Source organism: Rutidosis leptorrhynchoides, chromosome 4 (assembly GCF_046630445.1).
Source record: "Rutidosis leptorrhynchoides isolate AG116_Rl617_1_P2 chromosome 4, CSIRO_AGI_Rlap_v1, whole genome shotgun sequence".
Lineage (NCBI taxonomy): Eukaryota > Viridiplantae > Streptophyta > Magnoliopsida > Asterales > Asteraceae > Rutidosis > Rutidosis leptorrhynchoides.
In genome coordinates, this window is record NC_092336.1 from 55,217,987 (window position 1) to 55,236,811 (window position 18,825).

At 34.8% G+C, this 18,825-nt stretch overlaps 2 protein-coding genes across 3 annotated transcripts; both read right to left on the minus strand.

The window, feature by feature from the left end:
* Positions 1–5,597: 5,597 nt before the first annotated feature.
* LOC139843574 (aquaporin TIP1-2-like) lies at positions 5,598–7,268 on the minus strand. Its single transcript, XM_071833683.1, has 3 exons — positions 6,903–7,268; positions 6,294–6,544; positions 5,598–6,165 (listed from the first exon to the last, which is right to left on the minus strand). The coding sequence occupies exons 1-3, from the start codon at positions 7,033–7,035 to the stop codon at positions 5,797–5,799; spliced, it is 753 nt and encodes a 250-aa protein (XP_071689784.1). The 5' UTR covers positions 7,036–7,268; the 3' UTR covers positions 5,598–5,796.
* A 13-nt stretch (positions 7,269–7,281) lies between these two features.
* Positions 7,282–17,861, minus strand: LOC139843573 (ABC transporter B family member 20-like). 2 transcript variants are annotated; one of them, XR_011757624.1, is made up of 12 exons: positions 17,300–17,861; positions 14,894–14,948; positions 14,656–14,831; positions 13,894–14,094; positions 13,550–13,809; positions 12,795–13,105; positions 12,444–12,664; positions 11,288–11,628; positions 9,912–10,711; positions 9,573–9,814; positions 7,637–9,190; positions 7,282–7,303 (listed from the first exon to the last, which is right to left on the minus strand). XR_011757624.1 is itself a non-coding variant. In XM_071833682.1 (11 exons), the coding sequence occupies exons 1-11, from the start codon at positions 17,672–17,674 to the stop codon at positions 7,961–7,963; spliced, it is 4,212 nt and encodes a 1,403-aa protein (XP_071689783.1). In that variant the 5' UTR covers positions 17,675–17,861; the 3' UTR covers positions 7,594–7,960. The 2 variants fall into 2 exon arrangements, 1 of the variants encoding a protein (XP_071689783.1); XM_071833682.1 differs by lacking the exon at positions 7,282–7,303 and having other exon boundaries at positions 7,594–9,190.
* Between the last annotated feature and the right edge of the window lie 964 nt (positions 17,862–18,825).

Sequence of the window (18,825 nt, forward strand, 5' to 3'; positions counted from 1 at the left end):
TAAATCTTATTATTATCATAATTTAAACTTAAAATTAAGATTATTGTTATATCTTATTAAGTTAACATTATGATAGAGATATAGAATATAGATATTGATAATTGATATTGATAATAGATAGATGGATCGATAGAAATATAGAAAGATAGATTTTTGATAGAAAAGGGTCTATTATATCGATCGAATTACATAGCCTTTTATAGGCAAATTAGAATTGAAATTTTCATTTACGACCTCTGAACTATGCTCAATTAACAACTTTTTATTATTTAATATTATTCTTATTATGAATTATTTAAATATTATATTTTATTCTTGTGCATAGTTGACTCGTAATTTTTACACCGTTGCGTCGAGCGTTGAGAGTTGACTCATGTCCCGGTTTCGGATTTTCGAACGTCCTTGCGTACAATTTAATATCTTGTACTTTGCGTTTTGTAACTTGTACTCTTGTCATTTTTAGACGTTCTTCATCAATAATTTGAACCTTTTTAATTGTATCTTGTACTTTTTAGCTTTTTGGACCTTTTTGTCTTCAAATCGTCGTTTTCGCCTTTTGTCTTCGCACTTATTTAAAATAAACGAATATTACTTGAAAATGGAACAATTGCAACTAAAATCTTGTCTTTCTTGGGGGATAATGCTATGAAATATATGTTCCTTTTTAGCCTTATCAGTAACCAAACAACAATAATAAACAAATCGACCTACACATCATGAATAAAGGCGAACATCAAATACACGAAAATAACACAAAATACAACCGCATTCAAAACGAGCTAACGGTCCGCCAATCCTTGATAGAATCTCATCCACTTGTCATCCGACTTGTCGACTTCATTAACATCCTGATGCACAAACGACCCAATATCCTTTTCAATTACCGCCTTGTTCGTTCCATTCTTGGGAGGATCATTAGCACCAAACTTGCCATGTGAAGCAGATGGAATAGAACCAATAGAAGGTGCAACATTATTATGTTGCTCACTCGAGACCACATCTTCAAAATCGAGGTCACCAGAATTTTCAACTAAAACGCTAGGTCGCTGAATCTGGGCAGAAGGATCGACAAACACACCATCATCAAGGCTACCAACAAACAAACCCGAATTAAGGTCATGATTGACTTTCGGATCATCAACATCAACATCCATCTCGACATCAACACCAACATCATGAACTCCGTTAGACTCCTCGACTACTAAATCACCTTGCTCTTTCTCGACACAATTCGAACCGAGTACCTTGTCAACACCAATTTCACTCTGGACGTTCAAAGCCACCTGAGCGTTATGTAGGTGTTGCCCATAAATTGGATGACCCGACATGATAATCCGATTTGTGATTGCCAAAAGATCATGTGGGAAATCGTTCGATAAAACATTACAAACCTCAGGTGACGCACTTAATTCATTCACCCAAGCATTACAAACTGAGTACTCCTCTTTTTCTACTTCGAGATCCACTTCCACCAAATCATGAACATGTTTGACACATGACGATTTGACAAAAGCATAGAGCGATCCCACATTCCCAAGAGAAGAAGTCACATTAGCTACCTTTAAAACCTCACCGAAGAGGGTACCGATCTTCGTAACACTCTCTGCAGAAACAAAATTCGTCGGCACTCCCTTAATCTCAAGCCACATGAAATGAAAAAATTTGCTAGCCATGTCTTTAAACGGACTGACCAAAACAAACTCGTCATTAGAAGAAGATAAAATGTTTTCAAAACCTTTTTGGTCCGCACAGACTATAACACAACCAAAACGACCTAGTTTGCAAACCCGATTAACCACCAAATTGTTTTTAATCAAGAAAGTTTGAACTTTCAAATCCGATAAGGGCAGATCATCTACTAACAAAATGCTTAAACCTAATTGCTCAGCAACAACACAGTTGGGTTTAATTCTACAACGCAGTTTAGAGACTGAAGGGCCACTAGGATGACCGGAGATGTGACGGTTAGCCCTACGGATAGGCCAACCCACATAAATGGGTCGGCCAAAGGACCTGGAACCGTTCAAAGTTTCTACAGCAATTGTGGCAGAAGACTTATCGACAAAAGTGATAAAGGAATACCTTATTGAAGGCCAAAACTTTATCTCGGCCAAACCTCCAATCTTCCCGAACAATGATTCAATCATATACCTGGAACAAGAAGGTTGCAACCGTCCGACGAAAATCGTAGCTCCCACATCAGAGGGAAAAGAGCCACCATCGGCATTTTCACCGCCGGAGGAAGAGAGAGGAGTAAAATTGGGAGAGGAATTTTGGGTTGGAGGTTGAAAAGGGAGTGACGATTGAGGTGGAGGAAAAGTCATTTAAGAGGTGAAAAGAAGGAGGAGACGGTGGCGGTAGGTCAACAAGGTGGTGGATTAAGGTGGTTAGTGGTGGAAGGTTGAAAGAGATTCAAATTAAAGTGAAGGTGATCCATCCGTTGGGGGTTTTCATCGGGAAACGAGTTGAGAGAGAAAATAAGTTTGTATCTAGCTTTTTGATAAAGCAATTTTTACAAATCTTCACCATTATGGTCATTACTTTCATATAAGCTGTGTTTTAGTTTATTCATATGTCCAAACGTTAGTAAGTTAAAGAGCAATAAATTCCATTACTTATTACATCACTCTCGATTTAATTGTTTCATTATTCTTATTTTAGATGTCATAAATTAAATATTCATTTTTATAAATAATTAAGAATAAAGAGGTAAAGTTCGTTTGTACTTTTATATATATATATATATATATATATATATATATATATATATATATATATATATATATATATATATATATATATATATATATATATATATATATATATATATATATATATATATATATATCGGGGTAGGATCAATGGGGAAGTAATCAATTGGGGGAAGCAGGGGAGAGCAATTTTTTTTTCGCTTTTTTGAAAAAACTTTGTTCACGAACATTATAGATTGGATGAAAAAATGAACATTTAAAAAAGACATTTTGTGATAAATGTTTTTATTTTGACGAAAAAACGCTCGAAGAAATAATATATAACAATTATCGTGTTTTCGAGCGTATTTTGAGGGTTTAGATATTAGGGTTTATAAATTTAGGGTTTAGATTTAGGATTTAGATTGAGTTTTTAACACGAACGATTTAGAGTTTAGGGTTTTGGGTTTAGGGACTAAACCCAAAACACTAAACCGTAAACCTTAAACCCTAAACTCTAAAATCGGGCAATATTTTGACAAAAAGTACTTCAGAAAACATGAAAAATAAAAGCGTTCGAAGATTAACATTCTTCACGATCAATATGATCTTGAATGTTATTTTTGTGTCGATTGTTCATTGCCTAAATAATAACATTCATCACGAAGTGCTTTTTTAAATGTTCATATTTTCGTGTGATCTTGATGCCTGAAAAAAAAAATTCGAAAAAAAAACAAAATTTAAAAAAAAAAAATTACTTCACCCACTTCCCCCGCTCCCCCCAAATTTTTTTTTTTACTTCCCAATTGATCATACCCATATATATATATATATATATATATATATATATATATATATATATATATATATATATATATATATATATATATATATATATATATATATATATATATATATATATATATATATATAGTGGTAGGATCAAGAAGGAAGTAACCATTCGGGGGGAAGCAAAATTTTTTTTTTCTTTCGTTTTTTAAAAAAACTTTGTTTACGAACATTATAGATGAGATGAAAATATGAACATTTAGTAGAGACACTTTGTGATAAATGTTTTTATTTTGGCGGGAAAACACTCGAAGAAGTAATATATAACAATTATCGTGTTTTTCGAGGGTATTTTGAGGTTTTAGCTATTGGGGTTTAGAAATTAGGGTTTAGATATTAGGGTTTATAGGGTTTAGATATTAGGGTTTAGAAATTTAGGGTTTAGGGTTTAGATTTAGGGTTTAGATTTAGGATTTAGATTGAGTTTTTAACACGAACGGTTTAGAGTTTAAGGTTTAGGGTTTAGGGTTTAGGGTTTGGTGTTTTGGGTTTATTCCATAAACCCTAAACTCTAAATCGGACTAAATTTTACTTTACAAAACATGAAGAAAAAAAAAACGTTCATATTCTTCACGAACAATATTATCTTGAATGTTATTTTTGTCGATCGTTTTCCCGCCTAAATAATAACATTCATCACGAAGTGTCTCTTCTAAATGTTCATATTTTCGTGTGATCTTGATGCCGGAAAAAAAAATTCAAAAAAAACGGGGAAAAAAAAATTTGCTTCCTCCCGCTTCTCTCCGATTGGTTACTTCCCCATTGATCTTGCCCCTATATATATATATATATATATATATATATATATATATAACAGGAGTAATTACCTTACTAATTATCTTGTAACTTGATAATAACCATCTCTAACAGGAGTAATTACCTTACTAATTATATTTCATTTTACCATTATTTAAGCACCATTTATATTTTTAAATATAGCTGTTAGGGATATAGTCAGACAAATTCTAAATACTCCGTAGTATCTTCGACTTAAAAATAATATTAAATCTAAAAACTATTAATAATTTATCCTTGTTACTTTTCTTCAAATATATTACTCCGTACGATTGAAATCTATTTATAGAGAACCTAAAATTTAAGATGATACGAAAATAATAAGAATAGTCCAAATATTGACTTTTATAAACAGTCAGTGTGATCCGAGACCAACTGACAAATGCGTGAAGTAATTATCTAGAACGACAAGAGATTAGTCTCGAATTACATTTATAACCTTTGAAATTCAACCTTTGAGCTAACCCACCCTTTATGTTTCTACTTTATAATTACGCACGTTATCACCATGATGATAACAATCTGAAAAGTCGATGGAACAAGTCATCTTTATACATTTGACTATCCCAATCTCAAATGGTTGGTTAGATAACGGACGACCTATTATTGAAAAAAAAAAATACGAGACAAAATGAAGTAAATTTATTGCAAAAAACATTTTTATTCGTCACAAACTCTGAAATTAATTATGAAATATGTTTTATTTAGATCATAAAAAAAAACTTTCGGTGTGATTAACACAACGACTTTGTATCAAAATTTATTTTGGCTTTTTTTATATGTAGATAGATAGATGGATGTAGATTAATTTTTATAAAGGCATGGATGTAGATTAATAAGTAATATATAGGGCAGATATTGATGAGGTACTTTTTGCAGGTTTAGTGATCAAACCTTACATCAAATATGGAGTAAGAGTAGTCAAGATTCAAGAATGTGAGCCCTAAATTAGTTAATTCCTAGTCCCAATTTAATTGTCACCGGACAAAAAACACGGAGTTTAAGAAAAAATGACTGTCACATCTATTTATTTTTATGCATAAAATTGTACCACTTACTTTTTACTTACATTTTTGTCTTAAATGCATAATGGAAATGTATAAAAAAACTTTACTCTCTTATTTTTATCTATTTATGAAAATTAACAATTAATTTGAGATATTCAAAAAGGAATATTGAATAATATATGAGGATGGAGAGAGTATTTTCTAGCATATTTTAAGTTTGGTAATTGGCCAACTTTATCATTTGCAATATAATCAAACAGAGTCGTGAAACATAATCCAAAAAGTTCATACTATAAAGAGCCAAACCAAACAAGAGATCTTATTTAATCCTCTAAAAGCAATTAAAAAAAAACTTGAGCCCAACTTCCCCATAAGAAAATACGAATTTCACTACTTTCTCTCCTTCAAAACCATAAACTAAACTCGAAATCGAAACGATCGTGCACCATATCTGATCAATAATCCGTAACAGGAAGCTGGGCATGCTCATCTATGAAGATATTGTCATATATAAGTGCTGCAATCGCAGCACCAATAAAAGGACCGACCCAATAGATCCAATGATGTTTCCATGTCCCGCTCACCACAGCTGGACCAAAACACACCGCTGGGTTCATTGATGCGCCGTCAAATGCACCACCTACTAAGATATTGGCACCCACAATCAAACCAATCGCCAAAGGTGCAATAATTCCGATATTTCCCTTCTTAGGATCCACTGCTGTCGCGTACACTGTGTAGACTAGACCGAATGTCATCACAATCTCCAATACAAGTGCATTTCCAATAGTAACATCTGTCGATAACCCAAAGGCTGCCGTTTCCTACAACAAATAAACGAATCAAATAATTATTTAATTCAGTCACTTAAAAGTGATCATTTATGATTTAGAATGCTAATCAGTGTTGAAAAACAATCCTAAACACTAGTTTATTAATACAAAAATCTTACCATTCCACCAGTGACATACTGAAGGAGCAAGCAGGCAACGACGGACCCAACTAACTGACCGATCCAATACACAATGGCACTCAAGAACGAAATATTGCCACCGATAAATGCGGCAAATGTGACTGCAGGATTTACATGCCCGCCAGAAATGTTAGCGCCGATTGAAACCGCCACAAACAAGGCGAACGCATGGGATAGTGACGCAGCCACTAGTCCCGATGGAGTGTTTGGTGCATCGTACGTCAACTTACCTGGTCAACACAAAACAAAAAATTAAATAAATGAATATGATAAATCATATGAAAATAATATTCAAGATAGCCTAGTAGTTGGGCTCTGATTCTCACAAGAGGTCTGACTTCAAACCTCGCTATCAGCAAATCTTAGGTGGCTAGGGTAAAAGGGTCGAAAATGGTCCCTGGATGACCCAGTTAGAGCACGTACATCTGAATAAAAATATTTCTCTTTCAGTAGCCTGAACAGGAAAAAACCTTATCCGTTTACCCGTTTCCCCATTTAATCACATGAAAATAATGAGATCGGAAAAATCTTGGGGTAAAGTCCCCTTTATTTAAATAAAAAAGTTAATGAAATCAGAGTATAACATACTATAAGCCATGCCGGATCCTTCACCGGCAAATACAAAAATGAAGGTTGAGATGAACTCGGAGAGTCCGGCTTTGAGTGTATCAGGGTGGCTGGCCTCCCCTGGAGTTCCAATTGTTATTCTGGAAATAGGCATGTTTTTTTGTGAATCAAATTTGTCTTGGAGAACTAAAGTGAGTAAGGGTGAAAGGTATGTAGAGTACTATGTTTATAATTAACAGAAATAACGGCCTAAAGAACCGGTATTGCAAGTTGACGATAAATTAGCAAGTCCGGTTAATAGGGTCATGTAACTACACGTGTATGGTTGGTATTAGTTGAGCTAGTGCTTACTCTCAGGTTTACGAAATGTTTGTTTTGCTCCTTAATAACCAATTTTCTTACACATCTTATTATTTTCATACCTTGCAAAAAAAATTAATAATTATAAGTACTACTACTTAAATAGGAAAGATGTTACACATGGATTAAGTTATGTGTCTAGATATGTTGCTAACAACATAATCGTCAACACATATCGGGTATTTGGTTAGATGCAAATGATCAGTTTCATTTTTTCTCTATTACTTGTTTAGTTTCTTCAGATAACTAATAACAATAGATAACCCTTTAACATAACAATATTAACAACACATGGACAAATGCATAAGCTTAAGTGAAAAGAACTAAAAACAAACTCGAATGAATTCTAAGCCTCGTCCTCGTTATATACATTAAAAAAAGATTACAATAAATACCTTCACAGTCTCCTTTTAGCCCCATATGAGCTTGCACAATAATAAAAAGCATATACAAATCTACAAAATGGTCAAGATACTAATTGAAATACAAACAAAAACACAACTGATAATGGAAAGAACAAAAGTGGAACCTTACCAGCTACCATTCTACAATCAACAAATTCAATAATATATCATGAAGGCTTAGGCCTCCAAAAGAATATGCAATCTACAAATCTATTTCTCACCTCGTGATCCCCACATGCCGCCAGTACATCCGCCGTCAGTACATCCACCGCTACCTGCCACCACAATGAAAAACAGCTCGATATTGGCTCTCAACTATAGCAGCCTATGTTGACGTATACCCTTTCCAAAATGAGGCTGCATTAACCGAACATACAAACCGTTTTTCGACATTAATGAATCATGTGAACCTTCCTCAACTATTCGACCTCCATTCAAAACAACAATATTGTCAACATGCTTCATCATAGCAGCTCTATGAGCTATAAGAATTGTCGTTTTATTCCCCATAATGAGGGTATCAAGAGCCTCTTGAACCACCCTACTCGATTCCGACTCGATTGACGAACTCGCCTCGTCTAATAACAAAATCGGTGCGTTCTTTAACACAACCCTAGCAATTGCAATACGCTGTTTCTGACCAGGGGTTAAGTCCACACCCCTCATTCCAACATGGGTATCATACCCATGAGGCAAATTGCTAATAAAATGGTGAGCGTTCGCGATTCTTGCAGCCTCTTTAACTTCAGCCTCACTTGCGTTATGCCGTGCATAAATAATATTTTCCCGTATGGTTGTCGAGAAGATTATCGGTTCTTGTTGAACAACACCAAGGTGATTCCTCAACCATCTTAGATTGAATTGCTTTAAATCCCGACCATCTAACATGACCTGGCCTGCAACCGGGTCATAAAACCGCTCTATCAAAGAAATAATAGTGCTTTTCCCGGATCCTGAAACACCCACGACTGCAACAGTTTGGCCACCGGTTACTTTAAGACTGAAATTACTCAGTACCAGAATTTCAGGCCGGGTTGGGTAAGAAAAGTCAACATGTTTCAACTCGATACTTCCATACACATTTGGAGGCTTCAAAGCAGCAGTATCATCAGGTTCGATTTTCGGGACTCGATCTATTATTTCAAAAACTGAAATTAAAGACTTTCTTCTCTTTAGAATATATGGGGCCAAACCGAATGGCTCCACAAGGGCAAAAGTGGCAAAGGAGAAAACCATGTATTCTTTAATGGCAGTTGAAAGATCAACGTGTCCGTTTTTAATTGAGAGTCCAGTGTACCATAAAAGAACAGCATTGCAGCCGAAAAGAAGAAACTGTGAAAAACCAAACGTGAATCCAATAGCCATACCATGCAAGAAACTTTTCGTGAATATTTTTCGCAACTGATATCTGTAGAGCTCCATTACTTTGTTACCGGCACAAAACGACACAACTGTGTATATGTTTCTAACTGCATCTTCAAGAACCAGTGATGCTTTCCTGTGCATTTCCTGTATTCCCTTTGAAAATCCAGCTAGCCATAGTTTCTGCAGAGTTAAAATTAAATACTAATTTGTAAAATCCATAAGTGAGTCATCTGATGTGTAAATAATGAACTTATACTATTTTAAAACCCGAAACTTCTCAGGGGTTTAAATACCTAACTGTAAAATTAATATTTGCAAGTAAATACAACTTAAAAATCCGTAATAATACTAACCCATATGCAGCAATTATCAGCGTCGGTAACAATATATTAACCCATATGCAGCAATTAATAATTAACATTAATATAGCCTCGTGAAAATTCTATAACGCTATGTAGGCAACCAATAGTTTTCTCATTATATATAGATATAGAATAGATTACATAATAATAGTTTTCTCATTATATATAGATATAGAATAGATAGATATAGATATAGATACCTGAGCAATGGCAGAAACGGTTAGAACTGGGAGTGTGGCTAAAGCCACTAGTGCTAACCGCCACTGTAGAAGCATCCCGATTAGAAACGCTACAATAACTGCTGTGAAATCTTGTATGAATATTGAAAGTCGGTTACTGAAAGCCGCTCTCACAAACGTTGCATCATTTGCTAATCGCATAGACAAAGTATCAGCACTATTTTCTTCTTCATCAAACCATCCAACTTCATTTCTGAGCATTGCTGTAATAGAAAACAAATCAACAGTAGTTACTATAAATGTCAATTCAATCATTTACTATAATTATTTAATGGAAAGAGAGGTAGAATAAGTAGATACCAGAAAACATCATTCTTCTAACTCGCTCAGTCATCTTCTCCCCCATGATACCAAAGTAGAAATGCTGCAAAAAGTTTGCGATTACGGTAACGAAACCCATGCAAGCAATGATTAAGCACCATTTATCCACTTCATGCCGCATATGTTTCTTATTCTCTATTCTGTAATATTCAGTCACAATTAACGCAATAACATAAGCGAGAAGCGGGTTAAAAGAGCCAAAGATTGCAGCACCAGTGCTTCCAAGAACAGCATAGAGCCATTCTGCAAAGCTCAATTCGATTAGCCTCCACATTGGTGGCTCTTTGCGTTTCTGTTTTTCGTTGCCTGCTTTGGCGGGAGGATCGTCACCAAACTGAGAATTAGGTCGACTAAACGTTTGTGAATGTGAACGCTCGTTATTTGGATCAGATGTTAAAAGGGGTGAAATGGGTGATTCGGGATCCGACCCGTGTGATGTTTGTCTTTGAATAGAATGGACATCGATTTTTGGTAACTCGGGAAGTTTCATTTCAAAACTATCTTGCCTTTTTATTGATGGTGGTTGTTTGTCGGTTCCGTCCATGTGTGAACCATTTTCGGTTGCTTTTTCACCGGGGCTCGGGATGTTTCTTGGAGATTCATGCGAGTTATATGCAGAATCAGGAGACCGGGCTGATGCATGTAGTAGGTTGGAAGCTCTTTGAAGCGATGGTGATTTGGCAAATTTGGGAGATGATGGTTCTTGATAACTGTGACTTGCAGAGGAATCTTTCTCAATTTGGAAAGTTGCAGTCTCGTTGTAGTTTCTCACAGGCATCCTAAAAGTATACAGAAGAATAACATCAAATCATAGAAGTCAACTTCGACAAGTCAACTTCATATCGGTCAAGTATATTACCACAAAGGGATGAAATACGGGAACAGATAAAAATATCCAAAAGTTCCAATGCAAAAAACGCCCTAAATCATTTTTCTAGTTAAAGATTATTACTAAAAAGATTTCATTCAGTAATGATAAGCATTGGCCAACTAAATTTATACATGGAGAGTGATCCGTACACACCAAAATTTATCCACACACTACTAAACTTGTTTTAGATGGTTGTACTGTACAACATCATAAAGCATGTTTAGTAGTGTACGGATATTTTGGAGGTGTACGAATCATCACTCTTTATACATACAAAGAGATAAGCATTCGCAGAACAGATCAAGCCAAACCGATCCGTTACACCTTACACCTGTACCTATGGCCCATTTCAATATGCACCCAGCATCGGACTCGGCCATATTGCCACCTCGCATACTTTCAAAATGAGAATTTAAAAATACACCAGCACATCATCAATTATAAGTATTTAAAGTATTTTTCTATTTTAAATCATCTACTTTACCTTCTCGGGAGTTTAGCTGCTTCTTCACATCTTAGAAGCTCTGCATATAGGCCATCTGATGCTATCAGTTCATCATGAGTCCCAATTTCCATTAATTGACCTTCCTCCATCACAGCTATAAAATCAGCATTTCTAATTAAAGAAAGCCGGCGAGCAATTATGATGGTTGAACGACCTAACATCAGGAGATCTAAAGCCTCCTGAACCGATTTTTCAGCTTCAAAATCCAGTCCACCAGTGACCTCATCAAGAAGAAGGATAGACGGGTTGGAAAGCACTGCCCTAGCAACAGAAAGTCTTATTTTCTGTTCTTCTGACAACGATAAACCAGCCCTGCCAACCTGAAATACACAATTCTTTTTTATCAGTTAGAGCGTAATTAAGAATACATATACTTTCGGAGATGCAATACAAAAAACTAGAAGTGACAGTTTTGACCTATTTACTTGTGAATGGTTTGAATATTATACAAGGTAGTAAAACTTGCTATTCCAGAAGTACTCGATCGGGACTTTGGAGAGAGTAATCGGCAACTCGGGGATTAATGTGATTGGACTTTTGATACATTATATAATAAATATTAAAATTATGTGTAAATATAGAAGAAAACCATAAACATAAACATAAACTTTAACATAATTGTCTAAAACGTAAACATAATCGTTCATTTGTTCAGAAACTCTAAAATTCTAGTTTAAATTCATATTAAAATGTTGACCAATTTTGACATTGACCGACTTTGACCATTTGACCCATTAACCGACATTGACCGATTAGTTAAGCGGATTTTGGAAAATCGGATCAGTGTGTTCTTAAAAAGGAGTAACGAGGATAATCGTGAGTAAGCGGGGTTTTTTACAACTGTGATATTATATAATTTTCTCTAAGGCGTCAAATGGATTAAACATTAGCTAAACAAGATAACATTCACCAAAAGTGCAACATGATGCATACAACCTCCTAGAACGGTATCAAACTAATACAATCTTTGAAACTGTATTTGACACCCTAAATATTTATAGATACTTGAACAAAATTTGGATAATAAACAGTTTCAGGTCAACCCTATCTGACTCGGGCTAAAACATACAATTCTTGACTTCTTACCCAACCCATACACGTTGCCATTCTAATAACAAGCTCTTATGACTTCTACCTGTGTATCGTATCCTTTCTCAAGTGAGCTAATAAACGTATGTGCATGAGCGATTTTAGCTGCATCTTCAATTTGAAGTGGCGTAGCGTCTCTGCCATAGGCAATATTGTCTCTGATGCTCAAGCTTAGTAAGGCAGGCTCTTGAGTGACTAAACCAATTTGACTCCTTAGCCATTCTAATTTCAGGCTCTTGATGTTCTCTCCATCCAGAAGAACTTCCCCTACAAAACAGAAAAAAGAACCGTATATATTATAAATTATAATTATATAATATATTAGATTTATATTTACATGGATAAATGGAAAGCAATATTATACTGGTATATATCAAAAATAGTGAAGGGTAAATACCTAATGTAGGATCATAAAACCGTTCCATGAGTGGAATGATGCTACTTTTACCAGAGCCATTTCTTCCAACAAGTGCAACAGTTTTCTTGGCTGGGACAGTGAGGTAGAAGCCACTTAAAATCGGGATCTCAGGACGAGATAAATAACTGAAATACACGTTACGGAACTCGATGGTTCCTTGTACGGAGCCGAGAACGTTTCCATCATGATCAACAGTGGAGGATGAACGACTAATCATCTCGAAAAGTCTATATGCAGCAATCCTCCCTTGCTCAAATGAATAGAAGTTTGTGGCTGCTTGATTCAGCCCACTAATAAGAAACAAACACCAATGGAACAATATATCAGCATGAAACAATCACGTAAAGGATCAAGAAGGGAGAGTCGGTCGGGTTGAATAACAGGTAAAATGAGTATTTCTGATAGCGCTCCGTCCAGGTTAACCCGAAACACTTTCTCCCAAAAAAATAGTTTATTAATAGTTAACTAGTGTGTCAAATATGAATACAGATATCATACTAAATCAAACCTCTTGAAAAAATGATTTAAAAGTTTTTTATGTATATTATTACAGCTTGGGCTAACTTTCAAGCCAAACCTCATTTTTTCCTTTTAAACCAGGATATATTTTACCCGTTTATCCCAGTAGAGAAAAAATAACCCACTCAGCCTATTCAGAAGCAAAATGTGTCAAAAAGTATATCTCTAGTATCATGTATGGCCGGAATACAGAATAAGTAAAACAAGATGCTTACAGTCCACTTAAGATTACAGCAAACAGAGCCGTCACAATTTCGCCACCGTGAGCTTTTCCATTTGTAACTAAGTATCTTCCAACATAAAGTTGCAAAGCACAGGAGCAAATTGCAAGCCCATATGTGAACCCAAGCCCAAGTCCTTGAACAAGACTAATCAGTATACCGTATCTCAATGTAGCTTGTAGTGAGGCTGCATAAGAATACTTCGCTAACGTTTCATTTGTAAATGCATATAAGGTCCTAATGTATGAAATAGCCTGAAAGATGAAGAAGGATAAATTATATTAAGCTAAGAAACCAATGAATGTATTTATGTTACAAGTGGAGGAATATGAATTAACCTGCTCAGCAACACTAGCTGCTTCCGCATAAGCATCTTGAATATTCTCAGCAAGTCTATGGAGAAATATATTTGATACACCTCCAGCAGCAACAATGAACGGACCAGTGGCCAAGGTTATAAGTGCAATCTGCCAGCAGTTGATAAATCCAATAGCAAGCCCACTGAAGAACGTAGCCATGTTATGAATATAATTACCAACCTGCATCAATAATTTTGATAGATATAACACAACAATGCATTTTAATTCCAATGCTAGATGAAACTAGTTGGTGAAGGGGCAAGATGGCTAGGTTGGTGAAGGGGCAAGATGGCTAGGTTGGGCAGTTTACGAACAGAGAAAAACAGACTCAGATTCAAACAAGTCACTAATAGTGTGGTTAAGGTTGAGTTGACCCACAAACACCATATTGTACATCTTAAAAAATTCTTCAATAATAAAGTAGCATAACATCTTCAATCACAAAAGCAAAATTACATAATTATTATAATGTTCAAGATAAGAATTGAGATGGTGCGTGCATTTCAAATGAACTTTGGGCAACTTGCATTAATGATGAACTTTGGGCAATTTGCATTAGAGATGAACTTTGGGTAATTTGCATTAAAGTTGAACTTCAAGCAATTTGCTTTAAAAATAAACTTGGGGCAATTTTCAAGCCATCACCCTTGTAACACATTTTCTATTTGGCCCATTTGAGATAAAGCACAGCCCAAATGAATCCAACTCAAGGTAAATGAGTTTAAATTGATGGGAACTTACTTTTTCACTTAGAGCAGATTGGATGAGTAATACATCACTCAGTACTTGACTAACGATGTCTCCATTGTTCCCATATGTGTCGAAAAAACTCATGTCTTGATTTAAAAGTACTTGGACATATCTAGACCTAATGACAGCAGTCTGCCTTTCTCCAGTAAGTATCCAACACGAAACCTCTGAAAGCAAGAGTGATCAGAAATAATGGCTGAAAATATGAAGAAATAAATTAGAATTTTACCTATCCACCCAGCAGCAAAAACACCACCAGCAATATAAATAAGGATCAGAGCAAGCTGCATAGAACATTCAGAAATTTTAAGCATTCAAACAAAAGCATTAAAGCTACTTAACAGAAATCTATAAACAAGAAGGTACAGTCATGCACTAATAAGATAGATAAAGAGATCTATTTCATGGTTTAGTCATATCTATCTAGCAAGGGAAGTTATTTTCCACTTTTAGACATACTGAAACTTCATTTCTTTCAATTCAAGCAGTGTAATACTACAGTATAAAGAAAGAATAAGACAATTACAAAAAAACAGAATAAAAGGTATTGTGGTGCAGTTTATGCTACAACTGAAAAAAAAAACAAAAAGAAAAAGGATAGGAAACAGAATCTAGAACCCAATTATAGTAAAAACTAATCACAATTCAGCATTAAAAAAATAAAAAATTCTTATGGTCCATCAGTTAGCTTACATGACGAAGAAGTCATGACTTCTTCACTTAACCATCTCTGCCTACAACTTATTTTCTTTATTAAGCATGCTCACCTAGTTGGGCTAATTGCCGTGGTTTTATAAGCCAAAACATCATATGATTTCTTGGTTCTGAAATTCGCTTAAGGCAAAAGATATTAAACTGTAGTCTCCAGAAGTGTATGATCCACAGTTCTGATCTTATTTACATATCAATTCATTATGCAAGTGACTCTGAATCTCATTAGCAATTTTGTCCTTGCATCATTTAGTTGATCTGTCTAAAGATTCAGAAAACATTAACCGTGATCTCTAACCTTATTTATGCTGGTTTTTAAAATTGATGGGTTATAACTAACCTAACGGAAACTTTATTAGCGGCCACACGAACAGAAAAATATTTCATTTGTTACATTTGTAGGAAGGTAGAAAAGTAGTTGGACTGGGTCTGGTCAGTTGTAGTGAGTATAAAGAACATCTACAAACCAGTCAAATGAACCAAGGATGTATTAAACCCCGACGTTTAACCTAATTAGCTTATTCCCTCTATCTAGTGTAAAAGTTTTACTGCCACCCTATCTAGCATTGTTTTCTCGAAACTGTTTGGCATTCCCCTCCCAACCCCTTCATAGAAGAGCCACCTTAAAATCGCATAACCCTATCATGTCAGCCATGAGATCTGCTACTAGCTAGTTGCGGGTCAGAAAATTTTTCTACTTGTTACTTAGTATCTCAGGTTGATATCAAATTTTCAAGTTTGTTTTTTCAATTTTTTGTTTGGTGATGGTCAATGTGAATAATGGTTTAGTGGTGAAATTGACACTTTCTAGTGTCAATTGTTGGTAGGTGATGTGAATAATGGTTTAGTGCTGATACTGTGTAGACCACATATCAAATAATATGAAGCATATACTTGTGTGTATGTATGCCGGTACACATGTGAGTGTATTTATGTACCGACATTTTTGATTGTGGGTCTCTCTTATATCTAGAATAATAGTTTTTGAGACAGCATTACATTCCATATAACGCAATACAAGTAACTACTTAGGTATAGCATTTAATTGGTTGAAAAATTATAAGATGAAAGTATTAGTTACGTGCAGAAGGGTACATAATTCAAACTGAAAACCAGAAAATAAGAAGGTAGCTAAAAGGCTACGTAACTTTTCTTTCACCTAGCCAACTATTTTAGAATACATTAGCCCTAACTGGCATCATGTTGAAGCCTTTTTAGCTTCAATAGAGATCTATGCATCATCACTTAGTTGCATGTCTTACACTGAATCTGGATATGACATTAAAGATAATAATACCAATAAAGATCTGATATGAATCTATGATCCCATAACACTACATGGCCACTTATATCCACAAGTTACACTTTCATGTTACAATTTTCTTGTGGCTGCTAAAGAAGTAAAACATTTACATCCTAGTCATATTATCAGAACAATGTAAAATATTTAAAACTCGAACATTTTAGTAATTCGAAAGAAGTTAGATAAATACCCATACGAACAGGAAATTAAAGGGTATGAGTTATATCCCTCGTTCATATTCATAATCAAGTATATATAAAAACTAACCAAAGACTTCCTATACAAAGACTAAATCATCCATTTAACTAGGCATATGATCATATGAACGTCCTATACAGTAAGACACTAACATCATGCTGCACAAATGATATCCCCAAAACTAACATCTTTTACCTACCTGACTAAAATTAAATCGCAGACTCGTTAATCCTGAAATTTATCTCTCCCCTATACTTTAGACACTTTTTAGACTCTGTTTTAGTTCACCTACAAAAGATAGCTAAATTTGTACTTTAATCAATAAAAGCAGCTCACTATATATGTGATTAACATTGATAAATACAAACTTCTAATAACAACACAAGCATTCAGATACACGTATACATAGTAATTCAAACTTACCTCTTTAAACCTATGGAACAGCATCTCAGCATCCTCATTACCACGACTCAGTAGCTGAACAATTTTAGCAAAATAATGCAAGTAAATCACAAGTGCAGTCCCATGAGCTGCAGCAGCAACCGATCCAACAACCATAAGCACCCAATCAAGTCTATCAGCACAAGCAAAAAGTCTCGAAAACGGTACCGCTTCCGGCGGCGGTTCGATCTCCTCCATTTCCTCTTCCAAGTCATCAACCTCGGGCGCTACCGCATCTGTACTTGTGTCCATGTACGGCGACGGAGATTCCGGTGGCTCCGATACTTCCGATACCGGCGTCAACGGTTGTTGCCGTGGCGGTGACCATCCAAATAAACCTCCTCGTGACGCCATCATATTTACTGTTTTTCGAACCCTAATTCACCACTAAAATCGTCCTCTTTAGAAATTAGCCGTGTCCAAACCCTAATTCATCGATCCGGCGAGATGTTGAGACTTGAGAGCTTCTAGTTGTTGAGATTTTACTGTATGTTTAATTATGTGTGTGTTTCGAGTGTGTTTTTAGTGTGTGCAGAAATGGAAGAGAAGGTTGACTCAGTAACTGAAGTATTTGATTCGATTCTGTTTTTTAGTTTGGCTGCGGAATAGCGTAATACTAGTAAACGCTGTCGTTTTAGACGTCGCCGGTTGCCGTTTATCGGAAGAATAATTACGATATAGTACCTTACAGTTTGATAGTTTTGACAGTTGTTGATTTAAACTTTCTTTGTATTGACAAAAGTATCCCTACAACTTTATACTAAAAAATTAAAATGATTGACATTTTATAATTATTATTGCATTTGCTTTTGCCTTTTAGAAATTTTTCTTAGTTGGCAAAGTTATAAGAAGGATGTTATTGTTGTATACTTTAAAATTCTTATCAACTCCTGATTAAATGCATGTTCTTAGTTTACAAATGCTTATGTTTTACAAAACATGGTGTCTCTTTTTTTTTTTATCCCAACTACAATATTTTTTTTAAACCTATTTATGTTTTTTAACGAGGTTTTTCATTAATAAATTTTACTATGCATATATAATTATAATTCATATACATAGGGACTACAGCCTATTGTATATTTGTATGAGAAAATGGTCTTAATTATTATTGAATTCTTTAAAAAGTTTTATTGTGCACATCTTATTTTTAAAACTCATATTTTATGGTGTATCAAGTTAACTAACCACTCCACTCAAACTAACTAACCACTCCTAATATAGATCGTAAATAACCGAAAATTAGTTAGGAGTTAAAAACACATGAAGTGGCTTGAGTTGTTGATATGGCGTGTTCATATCACTTAAAGTTGGATATATCCACGGCGAATCTACTTAATATTCCTTGAAGTTATGAGACACCACTAGTTTGGAAAATTTTTAATAGAAAAATATCATTTAAATTGTATATGACACCACTAAATTTAACTGTAGGACCCCGTGTATTTTTTGAAATTATAATTTTTCTTTTGAATTGTATAAGACACCATTAAATGTAACTATCGGAC